We start from the raw sequence: 16,031 nt of genomic DNA on the forward strand, positions 1-16,031 counted from the left end.
GGTCAAGGGGCAAGTCAAGTCCACTAAACACAATGAGACCCCAGCAGGGCAGTGCAGTGACCGGGAACCTGGCTCTGAAACAACAGCTGTGGCTCCAGCCTCAGCCCTGTAGCTGCCCTGCTCTGCGACTTCAGGTGCGCAACAAGCCTAGGCCCAGTTTCTGCACCTTCAGAATAAGAACATTCAGTGCGCACACTTCGTGGGGTGCTGCCAGAGCTGGGGAAGGGCCTTCACGTGAAGTTAGTTCTCAGTGCATGGTGTGTGTAGGTGACTGAGAGATTCAATAATCTGCCACTTGCTCTGTGCAGTCTTACTCTGGGCGCCAGCAGATACGAGAGTGACTGAAGTAAGATGGTATGGGAGGGAGGGTATAGCCCAGTGGTAGAGGGCATGCCTAGCATGTATGAGGTCCTGGGTTTTATCCCCAGTACCTCCATTAAAAAATAAAATAAATCAACCTAATAACCTCCCCTCAATTAAAAAAATTTATAAAATGAAGTAGACGGTAACGGTCTTATCTCTGGAATACAACTCTAAGGTCCTAAAGTGCAAGGCTCCCTGCGGAGGGCTAACGGAGTTCACAGGACTCAGAAAACACCCACGTTTTACTGACATCTCCAGTCACCATGTCTGCCTTCTCCCCAGTCCCAGATGTGACGTACCTGGGCCGAGGGCTGAGCCAGGCTGTGGCTGGTCACCTGGGGTCATGGCCCGGGCCTCCTCTGAATGCTGCCTGACCAGTCTCCATGCACAGAGACAGCTTACCAGATGCACGTCACCACCACCCACACCATGCCGCACCTCCACCCCCTACCTCTGTGTAGAACACCTTGTGCTCCACCACGTTCAGGTCCATTGTGAAGAGCCGGGGCTGCAGGGTGGTGCAGAACGTGTTTCCCTCCATCAGGCCAATCTGAGCATTGGCGGGCTGGTGCCGGAGCAAGTGCTTCTTAGGTGGGACCATGTCCTGGAGGACCTGGGGGAGGCAGGGAGGAAGCACCACTGACCAGCTGCCCCTTCAAAAGCAAACAGCTCTCATTACTATATTCTACACCAATTACCAACTGGAAAACCCTAAGCGGGGGTCAAAGGTTATTAGAGATGACCTCTAGTTAGGGCAGGAGGACGTGTTTCACGTGCTGGCACTGGGTCACGGGTGGATACGTCGGATACATTTCATTCCTACAGGTGCAGCCACCCGTCTTAAAACAAACCCCAAAGCAAGAACAAGACTAGCAGGTCGTGCCCTGCAGACCCAGGACGCCAGCCTTCTACTCTCCCGACACTGACAACTACTGAGAGACGTTAAGGCGAGCACACTGCCATTTGCATATCAAGGTCAAAAAGACCAAGTGCAATAGCACTTTGTTTACTGGACACAAAATTATAAATTCCATGTCATTGACAACCCAAATTTAAAGGGAAAAAAAAGTCTCAAAAAGTTTTGCTCAAGTTACCCTAGTGCCAGTACTGGAAATCTCACCTCTTTGTGGGGTTCCATTATCACTGTGACGCTTTTCCCGGTGACCTGGGCCAGTACCTGCAGTGAATGCATAGCCTGTTTTCTCACAGTGGAGTTTGGAGAAGTGACTTCTCGAACCAGGTCATGGGTCACGTGGTGGAAGGACTTCTCCTGGGCCGCCACGATCTCCTCGGCTCTCTCCTCGTCCTTCAGGGGTGTTGCGCACCTCATCAGAAGCTGCTCCAGGGTGGTCTTGGCCATGGCGACCGCCCCGTTGGAAACCTGTGGGCCGGGGACTCCTTAGCACGTAAGGGGTGATGCTGCCACAGCACCCATGCCTCCTGCACACCTGTCTGCCACAGACACTGTCACCGCGGGTCCACGCCCCTCCGCTAATTTAACAAGACTGCTTCCCATTGTCGAGGCGGTACTTCAGTAGCTGATCGCCTGCTTGTGGGTAATCTGTTTGTCATGTAGGAAAGAAAGCGTGGGTCCAGAGCTGACCCTTGTGTCTACCACACAGATGGAAGCACTCCCCGCCATCTTCTGTCTGTCTGTGTCACATGCTCATGAGGAGCGCAAGGCCCACAGACGCTCCTGCAGCACGTGCACCACCCGACCCTCGGCCAGGCTGCGGAGCATTCCCCTTCACGGACGTACAGTGTCACGTACTCTGGCCTGTGGCTGCTCTTCATCAAGACAGACAGGTATTTAGATACCCAGAGGACGAAAGCCTGAGGGCTCTGGTCTGTCCTTTTATTAAAGACACTGTAATGAAATCTAAGCTTCTAGGAGAGCATATGTGTGGAACTGTCTCAGCTGTTCTCCAGGCAGATCCGCTTCCTGAAGCAGCAGGTCAGGTCTGCGGCCACCCGCCACCTACCTCTCCAGTCAGGTCCATCATGACAAAGAGAAGCGCTTTGAGGAACGTCTGCTGGTTCTGCAGGACCCATGTGAGAGGCAGCCGCTCCATGAGGAACTTAATGGACACCACGCCCCCCAGCTTTGCGTACCAGGCCTGCTCGTAGCAGCAGGCGCACAGGCGCTCCACGATGTAGGAGAAGAGGGGCAGCTGGCAGGCCTGGGGAGACACGCGCCCACCATGCGGCATGAGTGCGGGCCGCTCCCACGACGACTGCCTACCAGAAGACACCCCCAGAACAGACCGTCAGTCCCTCCTTACCCGCTCCTTTGAGCCCAGGATGATACTCGCAACGTCAAATATGACAGCCAGGGCCACCTCCCCAATCTTGCAAAGTTCCTTTTCCTCGTACGCCATACAAATGGCTATGGCGTCAATGAGAACCAGGGGGTCCATTCCTTTTGACCCGTTTTCTTCACTGTGAAACATGGCGGTGCTGGGCTGGCTGCCCACCTGGTAGCACGGGAGCAAGAAGGGACCTGCGAGGACAGGCAAGGGCATGTGAGGAGGTCGGGTTCAGCGACACGGACATTCCTGCCCCTCACACGGACAACCACCTTGTTTTGCTCTTGAGGTTAGGAATTTAGTAAAAAGCCCTGGTACTTGAGACCAACTTCTGCTAAACTACAACTACCTGTAAACTAAGCGGCCTGACGTGCACACAGGCTATTTTTCAGAATGTTTTCCGTGACACATTGTATTATTTTAAGATTTTCTTAATCACATTTCAGAGATGGACTAGTTTAAAATGAGAACCACAGAAGTTTAAAATGTGGTGTCCTCTAAAAAGACGCTGACGAGGTCAGGGGGCACAGCACAGGAATGACGACAGGTGATGCTCTGGACGCTCCTGACAGACAAGGGACAATAAAAAGCAACAGCCTCCGGCTACAGCGTCGCACGTACAGAGCAATCCACTGGCGACGACGAACTCTCGCCCAGCAGGCACCCGGCACGAGGACATCACCAAGAAGCTTACAGGTCTGCCGGGAACACTGAGAAACAACCACGTGTTAAACTGTATGGCGCTGGCTGCTAGGGCCAGGAAGAGTTAAAAGCGGCCAGTGCTCTGCAGCATTTGGAGAAAGCTGCCTGTCGATCCAGGGGAGGGGCTCTAAGGACACAAGTGTCGCGCAGGCGTGCAAGCCCACTGCCTGGCACTGGTCTGGGAGGAGCTGCAAAACTGAGATTAAGTGCTCAGAACCTTAGACAGCTGTTGGCAGTGCGGTGACATTTTTATCGTCTTTTCCAAAATTACCAGTTGGTAATGAATTAGAAATAAAAACAGAGACAAAAACATTGGTCCTTCACCACCCAGGGCCCGAGAAGCCCTGAAGCAGAGGCGAGGAGCTCCCAGGCAGGGGAAGGGCATGGAGGACCGTGCCAGGAGCAGAGGAAGCACAGCCCGGGAGACGGGGGAGCCGGCTGAGGGGCGGCGAGCAGGTGATGGGGCTGGGTGGGGCGATAGGGTCTGGGGAACCTCGCCATGGAGAGGGCACCAGCACTGAGTGTGACACAAACTGTCCCCGTCCTACACGCAGAGGGTCCAAAAGTACTCAGCCCCCGTTTCTCACGAAAACCAAAGGGACGAAATATTAAACCGGGCGTACTTTATAGATGAACCTTGGTAACAGTTTACAAGCTGCTACAGCACCCAATGCTGAAACACCAACTATCTCTGTCATAGAATAAGTGGAAAACTACGGAACGTAAGCGAAAAGCAGGTCAGCCAAACTCAGCTTCTCTGAAACACAACGTCCCACCGAACCTCTGACATGCCCTGAAGAACTCACAGCACCGTGTCCCCTGCCCACTCACCGCACTGCTGGGCCACCGCCACCATCGTGTAGTGGCGAATCAGGCTGGCCACAAAGGGCAGGGCGCTGGGCCGGAGATCCTTGATGACAGCAGACATGAACGCCCCGGTCAGAGCCTGCTCAAACGTCTTCCGAGCTGGTGTGTCTTGCGCTTTGTAGCGGTGCGATATGATGACGTTGGGGATAGTCTTTTCTGTAAAGCTGAAAGACAAAAATTAAAGCCATCGTTACAGCACCGAAGTCCTGAGCTGAGGAGTCCACTACAACTTACTTCTTTTCAGCGGGCCCGCTTTCCCCTTGTTCAGATGGGCCCTGCTTGGATTTCAGCAACACTTGGACTCAAACATGACAAACTTCATCATGAAAGTTTGTAGTCAGTGGGTCAAGAGAACACTCCTAGGAGTTTCTACTAGACATGCACAGCTGGAACCAAACCATGAGGACAAAGACAAACCCACCTAGGGATTGTCTACAAAGTAATTGGTCTGTATGCTTCAAAATATCCACATCATAAGACAGAGGCCTTTTTATTTTTCTATGAATTTATGTATTCCATTGAACTTTTGCTGTTTTTTTTTTTTTTTTTAAATGTCTGAAATGTCTGGAGTGCCCTTGCCTGTTTTATTTGACATGGGTTATTCCTGTCTTCTCTTCCTTCCTCTAAGTCAGTCTTGTCAGAGGTGTTTCAATTTCATTCCTCTTTCAAGCAACCAACTTTTGGATTTATTGAACTACTCTTTGCATGTTTTCTTCTTTTGTTCATTTCTTCTGTTCTCCTGTTACACTTTATCTGACTTTTGAAATAAGCATTTAGCTCTTTAACATTTATTCTTTTCTATTATGATTATGATTATTTATGGAGTATAATTTACACACTATAGTATTCATTTCACTTTTACAGTTCAGTGAGTCTTAGTAGATTTATATAGTTGTGCCACCATTACCACAATCCAATTTTAAACTTGTCATCCCCAGAAGACAATCTCCATCCCCACACCCAGGGAAACCACTGAGCTGCTTTCTGTCTCTACAGCTTTGTCCTTCCTAGAATTTCACATAAATGGAATCATACAGCATGCAGCCCTGGGTCTGGCTTCTCTCCCTTAGCCTGGTGCTGGAGGCGATCGGTTTATGCTGGAACATGTGTCAGTGGCTCAGTCCTTGCTACTCCAGAGATTTCACTGTATCCACACACACAGTTTGCTTATCTGCTTACCAGATGACAGACGTCTGGATTGTTTCCAGTCTACAATGATTTTCAAGGCTACAAGTTTCTCTCTAAATATAGCCTTAGCTGCACCCAAAGTACATGTGTCAACCTATCACCATTTTGTTTTTTCTTCATTCCTGCTCCTGTTTCAGATCTTCCGCTGGGGAACTTTCATTCCACCTGAGTGAGGATCTGCTGGGGGGAGATTTCTCTTTTATTTGAAAACATTTCTATTTCACCCTCATTTGTGAGTTATATTCACTGGATATATGATTCTAGGCTGGCAGCTGTCTTCTTCCAGACTGGAGACTTATTCCACTGTCCAGTGGCTTTCACAGCTGCCAAGCTATCATTCATTCGAGGGTAATCTATCTTTTTTGTTCTGTTAGCTTTCAAGATTTTCTCCTTATTTCTGATATGTAGTTGTTTCACTTGATGCGTGCATGTGAGGATTTCTTTTTTCATCCTGCTTTAAAGTCACCAATCATTCTGAATCTGTGCACTGGTGTTTTTTTATCTTCAGTCCTGGGAAATTCCCAGCCACAGCGTCAAGTACTATCTGCCTCCTTTTCTCTCCTCTCCCTGTGGGACTTCAAACCAACTGTTCTGCTTCACACTATTCGTCACACTCGTTCTCTCTCTTTCGAATTTTTCATCTTTTTCTCTCTCTGTACACATTCTGGATAATCTCTTTTGACTCATCTCTCAGCTAAAGATTCTCTTTGTGCCTTTTTTCCTTTAATCTGCTTGGGCAAGGTTTGTAACTTCTTGGAGGACTTTCAAGTTTGTCTTTCATTTATTTTAAACATAGCAAAAGCTCAGTTATAACCTCACTGAGGCGATCCTCATACCCGAAGTCTGTGCAGGTCTATTTCTACTTTCTGTTGGTTCTGGGGCTCATACTCATGTTGCCTGACTTTCCTGAGTACCTGGCTATCTTTGACTGCTCTCTCTCCAAAGCCCTTTTAACAACTGACCACCTACTATATAGCTGGCATTATCTTCGATGCTGTGAGAAATGTGAAGATACAGAGGAAAAACCTCTTCCCTGAAACATAACACAGAAAGATGATATACACATATCATCAGAAAAGGTCATTACATAAAGGTCACACACCCTTAAAGAATAAGAGCAAAATACAAACACTGCAAGACAGAGACTCGGGGAATGAAAGGCTCACTGCGGACGGAAAAGCCCAAGATCCCTGAACAGCTATCATGTGGCCAGCGCTGTGGATGTGACCATGAGCCAAAGGGAAAGGACGTGACCTTGATTCCTGAAGCTCACACTCTAACGGAAGACGCAATGACAGAGGGAGATCACGACTGAGAAACCCTAACTCTCGAGCACCCAAGTTCTCTCCATCTTCTCTAAAAGCCAAGAGAAGCATTGCTGGGCAAATAATAGGCCATTTTCCTGACTTAAAGGAACATGCTGATAACATTAAGAAAGCTGGGAGGTCCTCTCCATCCCGAATTTCCTGCAGCAAGACACTGTGCGCGCTGGCACAGAGGGAGGGTGCGACGTACTTGGGGTGCGCCAGGAGCTGGTAGAGCGCGTGCTTGTTGTCCTCGAGGCTCATCATGGCCACCAGGAAGCACCTGATCACCTCCCATGCCTGCCGCCGGTAGTAGGGCTCGGTGTTGGCGCTCTTCAGGCAGTCGAGGGCTGTTTCGATGGCCTACAGCAAAGAAACACAAACACTGGAGTTTGTCCTGAAATCACATGATTTTGAAAACATTTCGCTGAAAGCACATGCAGCGCCCTGAAGAACCGGATGCACACTTCCTCTGGGCGAGAGCACGGTGGGCCTGCAGACAGGCGGGCCTGCGGACAGAGGGGCCTGCAGACAGGTGGATGGGTACTCACAAGGAAACCTCCCCAGATGGCGATGAAATGTTACAACATAAGAACTGCATGGTTCAAACTGAATGTCACATGGAATCAGCTGATTTCTTGCTTAAATAGCCAACAGGAGACTCCAGAAATTCAGTGCACTGAGAAGGTCTCCTGTGGTAAATCTGCTGGATTAACCTAGATCTGAGGCATCTCAATTCAAAACTAAAAGATGGCTTTCCTAAGCTTTTACTAAATTCTCTCCTTAAAACATAAGAGTTTACGTCATTTTTTCAGAAACCCTACACAGTTACATACACGTTGTATCCTATTCACTAGGCTGACCAGGAAGGCAGGGGAGGAACAATCACAAAAAAATCATCTGAAGCCTTTAACAGCTAAGATACTAATGTTAAAGACAATCACATGCCTATAAATCAAAGACCTAATCCGCGCTGATGATTACAGATGTATCCCAGCCCCGTGTGAGAAAGCAGAGGGCTGACAGGGACAGAGGCCCTGCCCCCAGACCCGGCTAGGCAGCACAGCACAGGTGACAAGGGCTCCTCACGTCGTTGCCCCCAGCCTGCAAGTCTGAGCTCCCCTGCGGCCTCTGATCTGCTCAGGACTGAGCAATAAGTCACGGAGGGGTAATTTGAGAAGTGTTATTTTTAAGAATCAATGTAACCTACAAGCCAACTACCTGCCCCCCAGAGAACAGGACGGTGAAGTACGCCAAAGGCGGGGCTTTGTGGTGTAAATCCACTGGTGCTCGGAGAGACCCCAGCGGGCTAAGGAACCGTGTCTGGACAGAGAACAGAAGAGCTGGTACTGGGGAGTGACGGGGATGAGACAGGATCAGGATTAACTTGGTTCTAAATGACACTTGAGGTACAGCCCTTGGGCATCAGACTAAGTGCGGGGAGGGGGGGGCATCAGGGAAGAGGCTCAAGGGCGCAAAGTCCCCAGGGCAACGCTGCCCACTGGCTCCTGGCCTGATGGGAACCCCATGCCGAACTAGCTGGGCCCCGATAAACCTTGCTGTTCCTTGAGTTAGAAATTCCCTCCCCAAAAGCACATTTTATTTCCATGTTTTCAAAGAGAAATTAAAGGTCTTAAAATGAAACTGAACAATATCTTTAAGAAACTCCCAGAGACTCCCAAATTTACCTTCTCCATTGGGAGCTGGAGAGATGCTTTACAGTCCGAAAACTCCACTGTGATACTGGGGCCTTGAACTTCAGTCACGACATAGTGCAGCTTCTGGGATTCCTTCAACATCTTCCTGTTGCTGCCACCAAATTTACCAAGGACGCGATAGGCCACGTGAGAAATGCTGTCAGCAGGATTGCGTAACGTGCGCCATAAAGCCTAAAAATCAACAGGCTTTCATCAAAACCCTCTGAGGCAACGCACTCCTAGGGTTCACAAATCACAACTCAAAATTCATGAAAGACTCTATGGTGAAAACTCTTCCGTCCTCCAAACACACAGCTCCCTTCTCGGGGAACCAATGTTACTAGTCTTGTGTATCTTTCCAGAGAAACTGTATGCCTTTACAGAAAACGCATGTGTAAGTGATTTTTAACACTCCTGGAATGCAAATGGTAGCGTATCATAAATAGTGCAGAGCTCAAAGGCAAGAAAACTAAACAATGTATTATTGCTTGGGCAAATATACAAAATGGGATGGAGGAGCAGAGAGGAAAACGCAAAATGCTGGTAAAGTTTTTGACCTTCGATCAGATGGTGCATTCTCAGGTTTTTACTTCTATTGTCAGGCTTTGTAATGTTCGAACATGATATGTAAACTATCTTGTACATTTCGAACCTGACATTAGATAGGGTGGCAAAGTTGGAGAACAGGGAGCATAAACAGACCTGCCTCAGAGGAAAACTGAGTCACTGTGAACCTGCACTCACGGTGTATGAAGCAGAAGCACTCAACTGTTCCAAAAACTCCTGTCAGTTTTTCCACATTTTTTTCATTTGAACCGTCATAGCCCTGAAAATTACCATAGCTCACCATTTAAATCTATTTTCTTATATCACCTTCTATTACAATGCCAGGTATTAGCGTCTAGCGACAGGCAACGTAAAATCTTGGAACTCTCTTTAAAGCAAAATTCCAGCTTCTTTTATGTTCCTGTAGGTCCAAAGAAGCTTCCCCTCTTCCTGACTGTTGAGATATGTAGCCCAAGATTGGTCACCTCCTCGCCCTCCACCTGGCCAACCCAAAGCTCATGATCCTCAGGAGAGGGGGCTTCTGCTTACCTCCCCAGGAGGGGCAGCCCATCTCCCTGTGCTCGTGGGGTTTCACTGGTGGATGGTACTGTGCCACTTGTCCAGAAGGCAGGGTTACTGTGCCCCCAGAATCAAGCAGCAGCCCCGACTGTGTCTCCCCCTTGGGCTGTCTGCCCCACAGAGTGGCCAGGGGCCCGAGAACCTGCCACGTGACGCTCACCCAGGCTCCTGTCGGGCCCATGGTCTGCCTTTCAGAGCCAGCAGTACTGCTCAGGCCCAAGAGCCACACACACCTCCAAATGACTGGTCTTGGACTTGGAGCTCCAACCCAAGCCCTAGGCCATCTTCTCCCACCCAGATGGAGCCCAAGAGCTAAGTTTAAGGACTGTCAGGTAAGGCCAGTCTGCAGTCTCCAATCCACTGTCCAGAGACTCCAGGACTTTAGGAGTTACTGAGTGCCCGTCGCAGAAAGCTGCCATTCGGATCCCCACCTGGGGCCAAATACTCTATACTGAAGGGGCAGCCTGAACCTCTAACAATTACCAACCACATTACAGATCAGTGACATCAACAAAACATGAAGGAAACACCTGATATATGACAATGAACTTTCACGACCAGAAAATACAAAATGGTTTCAAAACCACCTCCTTTCTTATCTGCTGTTTCCTTTGGGGGGGGGGGGGCCACACAGCTAGCCTGTGCTGAGGCGTTTGCATCTCTGTACTGGGCAACTCAAGATCTCTCCCGGATAAAGAAGGGCTCTCCCTGGAAGCAAGAGCAGCCATTGAACTCCTGCTTTCACAAGCCATCGACCTCACAAGAACGTGGCACCACAGCACCCTCTGAAAAGGTCAGCCTAACAAGTATTCACACGATACCTGCAGTATTTCTTTGTATCTTTCATAAGTCAGAAGACTCACAAAGCAAGTTGAAAGCTACACCAGTTCATCTTGCAGGAAGCCCACCACTGGGCAGGGAGAGCTCAACACTGGCTGTCACTTCTGAAACTGACAGCCTGAAATCCTCATGACAACTCAGATGCGGGAGCCCCCGGCGCCCTCTGCTGGCAGTCCGAGGACGCAGACTTACCTGCATGAGCTCTGCGCGCACAGGCTGGATGTGGTCGTAGAGGAAGTCGGGCTGCAGGTTGTCCACACACAGCTCCAGAGTCCTGAGGCCTTGGCTGACCAACGTCTGGGACCCATTGAGAGCCGACACCAAGGGGTCCATTAACATGGGCAGGTAGGGCAGGAGAGAGCTGAGCCGCACGGGCACGGTGAGGCACAGCTCCACGAAGAGGTCCTTCATGTGCTGCTTGTGCAGGCCGCTCTGCAGCATGTTCAGCCCTGCACACAGCGGTGGGGGCCGTCAGAGGGCGCAGCCTCCCAGACACACGCGAAGTTACAGCGCGTACAGCGCAGTACAGGCTAGGATGGTACAGAGTAACTGGTCCACCTTTTTAGGTGCGTGTCAACCCGATGACAGAACGCTTTCTATGCCTCACAATTACTATATTTACTAAATCTATTCTGTAAATGTACCCATGACCCCTTCTGCCTGTCACGTTCATAGTGACAACAGCAGGCTGCAAGTAATTAGTATACATTATAACTGAAGTTGTAATTTCTAGTAATGACTTAACGTTGATTAAATTAAGGACTGATCAGTGTTATACATCAACGCTTGGAAAAACGTGTTATTCTATTAAGGAGCCCAGTCTAAAGACAAAAGACTCCAAGACGACACGTCCATCTCAAGTTTGCGATTTACCACCTGCATGTTTTTTCAGGCTTCCCATAAACCACAGTTGATGTCTATGCTCTAAAATAAACATTTTTTAAAATCCACTTTTGTTTTCTATAAATGGAGAGGAGCTTTCCTCTCATAAAGTCAATCTCCCTATTCTTCCCAAGGGTGACTGAGTATTTACTGAGCTCCTTCCTAAGTGAGACATGTCTGATCGGGACCTGCCCATGGAACCTCAGAGACCAGCTGGAAGGAGAAAAGTAACAGTGGCCCCCGAACAAGGTGCGTCCCAGGCAGTTCAGGCTGAAGAGAGAGGAGTTGTCCGGGAAGGCGTCAGAGTAGCAGCACAGATTTAGAATCCGAAGAAGGTGGACGAGGCAGGGCTAAGCTCCCAGGAGGGGACCCACATGAACAAAACCAGCTGGGAGAAACAAGCCTGGGGGAGTGCAGGGAGGGGAACCAGACTGGTCGGAGCAGAGGGGAAGACGGGAGGCGGGGCCAAATGCACACAACAGAGCTGGACTGCAAGCCGCCTTAAGCACCTGGCCTGGGGGACTCGGGCCGCATCACAGTCAACATGGTCAGGTATTTCCCAGCTACCTCCTGGGCAAATTATCTTGTAAATGCTTCTTCTTAAAGGATTTATAAAGAAAATACAACAGATTGAACTCCTTACTGAGAGTTCACCTTTACAAAAAAATTCCTGGGACGGTGTTTCTAATCTGCCCACACCTGTAATCTTTCACTGGACTCAAGATCCCCTTGAGCTACACACCTTGAAAGCATCTTAATTACACAGGAATGAAAGCATTCTGGAGGGGAGGGTATAGCTCAGGGGTGGAGTGCCTGCTTAACATGCAGGAGGTCCTGGTTTCAATCCTGAGTCCCTCCATTAAAAATAAATAAATAAACCTAATTTCCTACCCCATAAAAATTAAACTTAAATAATAATAATTACATTTTAACAGGGAGGGTATAGCTCAGTGGTAGAGTGTGTGCTTAGCATGCACAAAGTCCTGGGATCAAACCCCAGTACCTCTGTTAAAATAAATAAATAACAATATATTTCTATATATTTTATATGAAGCTTATATTAGCTTTATAACTTGCTTTTTCCCTTTTGTTCTGCTTTTCTTTCAATCTAGAGATCCCTGATCTTACTAAACCACTAGAAACCACTTTCTAGATTTGCTTACCAAATGCTACAAAGTTCTAACTGGCGTAACTAAAACCTTCTAGCTCCCCATTCAACTCTGAGAAGGAAGAAGAACTCATTCCTTTAAAGATCCACTGCCTTTAAAGAGAGCGGGACACCGGGACGGCCACACACACACACACACAGCAAGGGACACACATGTACATCCCCTCACAATGACCCTCCACCAGGTGTAGGGGATGAACCCCAGCAACCAAGGGCAGCCAGACCCATGCACATGCACCAGACTAACAGGTCACCAAAACCACAGCTCTGACCTTGCAGGAGGTTTGGTAGGAGAGGCAAAAATTCCTGATACAGGAGATCATGGCTACCTCCCCCGATGGAGCGGAACAGGGCCCGAAGCAGCAGGAAGTAGTTATAGGGCTCTTTGGCAGTCTGGGCCAGCTCCATTGAGCTGTTCACAATCTTGTGCAGGTGAGGCTGCAGGATGGAGAAAAGGCAGGTTAACAGGCTCTAAGTGAGCGGGTTCGCTGTAAAAAAAAAAAAAAAAAAAAAAAAAACAGGAATGGAAGGTAATTCTGATGAACTTATTCTAAAGGGAACAACAAAACAAGAACTTTCCAACCTGTATTTGACTCAAATTAATTTATCTTAAAATATATGTTGGTTTCCACCACCAGTCTGGCTGTGAAAGAAGTATTTAATAGGCTCCTATCTCACTATGTAGGTACATGATGCCAAGAAGACGCTTTGCAGCAGGAACCAGAGGTCTGTGAGCTCCGCAGGTCTTGTGAACACAGTCACTCTTGCATGAGACTCAACAATCAAACAAGATGAAAGAAGCCTGTTTCCTAACTATCAAAACACAAAAAGCAACTGAAAGGAACTGAAACTTCACAATCAAGTACTACACATGCAAAGTCTGGAAGAGCCTCAAAAGACATCTGAGATTATTATGCTTTGGAAAACTTGGTCAAAAAATGTTTTCATACGGTATTTCTTTCATAAAAAAACACTTCATTAGCTCAGAGTAACTTTAATCAACATTGTAAGCCAGATCAGCTTTTTATCTTGTACTTAAAATCCTAGATTTGACCTGTAACAGGTTGAGTCTGATGTGAACTCTTCTGCAGGTGTATTTAAGGTGAACTATGGACTATGAACTGCGCAGTCACTGACAGGCTAGTCTGTCACTGTGTATGGCATGGTGCATTTCTTTCACAGATAAATCAACTATCTGTATTAGTCTCGCAACAAAATGTTTCAAGAAATCGTTCTTTGAGTATCTTTTTGAATGATATTCCAACATCTCATCCTTAGGTTTGACTAATCGATTAGGTTTTGTTCTGTTTTTTGGTGGTGGTTGTTCTACATGGTTGTCCCTAATAGTGGCAAAAACTGAATTATCTGAAGATACCAAATAATGTAGACAAAAATTATAATTAAACATTTCGTATCATTTAAAAAATCTGACTACTTTCTTTTTATACTAACACAAAAGTAAAGTAAAGACTGTTGATAACTAATTACTATACAACTGAGAAAACCAGAGTAAACTTCACATAAAAGCACACATTACTGGTGCTTTTTCTAACCATCCATATATTTAGTTCAGGAAAAACGGATCCGGTTTCCACTCTCGGATTCTCCCCTATGGGAAAACACCTCTCTTCAGACATGACTGATGTTAATATTCAACCTTCTACAGAAATTGTTCTGCCATAAGTGGAAGAGAATATTTATAAGGTATTTATACCCACTGCTGCCTTTAGTGGGTCACGTAACCATGCACAGCCTTCTGCCAGTTGCTAGAATCAAATTACTGATGAGGAAAATTTATACATATAGGATCAATCATGTATAAATATGTCAGGAGACACATTCCTCCCAGATGATCTTAATAAAGGGACACAACTGATTAGAAGTCTTGATTTAAAGTTGAAAAATGAACAGTCCTGAAATGGGGTGTTTATTATGTGCTGCCTCAGAGAAGGTGTGCTGTGGACGGTGGCTGACGGTGATGGGAACTGTTACGCAGCTGATGGTTTCGCATTGGATTTGAGAGCTAAGACATCTTGTCTTCCTGGATTCTTTTGTATCATTCAATTAAAAAAATAATAATGAGCTCGATGTGCTCCTGTGTCTCACTTGTGTGACCCACATAAGAAGTGAGTTTATTGAAAAAGGAAATCAGTCGTGGCAGAGCTAACGACAACCCCCTGCCCACTATGAGAGTTCTTGAGGGTTCATTTAGGTCAGCAGATACATAGATTGAGCTCTGCTGTAGAAATACGTGAAATGTTTTTCACACTTGGCCCTGACGTGCTATATATATACTTATTAATTCAATATTAAAATATTTACAAATATAAAAAGAGCCACTGCAGTTTCTGTTCCAAATGGAAAGAAATTAAAAAGCTACAACAGCAGCAAAACCAACACAAAGCACGGCCTGGGGCTAAGTGAGTTTACCTTCAGCATTTGTTCATTTTCCGCTGCGAAGAGGGAGACGGAGCCAAAGACCAATTTAAACAGCTTGAGGTACAGGTTGGACAGCTCCACGTTGGAGCCCATTTCTGGCAAGCGGTCCAGGAGATATTCCACCAGAATTGTAGCGAACAGAGCAGAGGTAGTAGGATTTGCCAAGAAAGAATTGGCAACAATCTGGCAACACAAGAAACGTGTGTGACAAAAATAATCCCTTTTCTAAAGCAGCCTCAAGAAAAGTAATGACCTTTCCAAAAACACAAAATCAAGTCTGTATCAGACACTCCAAGAAATTAATTATCCACCAAAGGGAAAAAATAAGATTTACTGAGCGCTGAGTGGAGCAGTCCACTTTAAGTACTTAATCTGCCATTTTATCAAGTTCACCATCAACTACCAAGAGCCTACATCTAACACATTTAATTTTTACTATGAGAGGAACTAGTCCAAAGCATCTTGATCCTTTGAAATTTTTTTTTTTTACTGCAGCCTAATATTTCTCTAAATTTTGCTCTACAGGCAGCATCCTTAGGCACATTACTTGGAAAATAAAAGGAATACCAAGTATTCAACACATAAAGAAGTTGAGAGCCAGTGCTGAAAGAACATAAGGAAGGAACTTCGTACCTGAAGAGCATAATTTTTTGAGATTCTTTCCACCATATAAGGGACTGTAGTCTGGAAGATTTCTTTGAACGTTAAGGGATTCATCATTGTGAAGACACCAGCAAAGTGCTCCAAGACCTCCTTCTCCTCCTTCATTCGAACGGTCTGGCAGTTTGCTACCCGAATGTATGTCTGTCCGTTTCCTGCTATCTGGACCTAGCATGGGGGGAAAAATCCACAGGGATTAAAACCAAACATCTCTGAATATTACATAATTGCATAATTAGAACAGCTGCACATGTAGAACAGAGTGCCTGAATTAGACAATAAATGCCCCCCTGCCCCCTAAGTTCTTTTAAATTCTCTATTCTCACGTTAATTTTGGAAAATAATTTAAAAAAACTTCATTATGTGTTCAAAACAGAAACAAATTTCGTAAATGTAAACCTTGTTTCTTTTGCATTCCCTTTACACCACCGCCCCCCCCCCCAACATGCACTGACACTTAAAAGAAGTCTCACCATAAACGCAGCCCTGT

General features: G+C 46.9%; 1 protein-coding gene across 10 annotated transcripts in view; it reads right to left on the reverse strand.

The window, feature by feature from the left end:
• Positions 1-16,031, reverse strand: part of TRRAP (transformation/transcription domain associated protein) — a 97,024-nt gene that overhangs the window by 57,840 nt on the left and 23,153 nt on the right. For all 10 annotated transcript variants that reach the window (XM_064478692.1, XM_064478693.1, XM_064478694.1 and 7 more), the window contains 11 exons: positions 15,515-15,709; positions 14,873-15,064; positions 12,715-12,880; positions 10,585-10,841; positions 8,419-8,619; positions 6,942-7,093; positions 4,203-4,402; positions 2,646-2,863; positions 2,346-2,543; positions 1,484-1,744; positions 815-976 (listed from right to left, as the gene is read on the reverse strand). In XM_064478692.1, the coding sequence (XP_064334762.1) occupies positions 815-976; positions 1,484-1,744; positions 2,346-2,543; positions 2,646-2,863; positions 4,203-4,402; positions 6,942-7,093; positions 8,419-8,619; positions 10,585-10,841; positions 12,715-12,880; positions 14,873-15,064; positions 15,515-15,709 (2,202 nt within the window). The remainder of the gene's footprint in view (positions 1-814; positions 977-1,483; positions 1,745-2,345; positions 2,544-2,645; positions 2,864-4,202; positions 4,403-6,941; positions 7,094-8,418; positions 8,620-10,584; positions 10,842-12,714; positions 12,881-14,872; positions 15,065-15,514; positions 15,710-16,031) is intronic.

Source organism: Camelus dromedarius, chromosome 24, assembly GCF_036321535.1.
Source record: "Camelus dromedarius isolate mCamDro1 chromosome 24, mCamDro1.pat, whole genome shotgun sequence".
Classification (NCBI taxonomy): Eukaryota; Metazoa; Chordata; class Mammalia; order Artiodactyla; family Camelidae; genus Camelus; species Camelus dromedarius.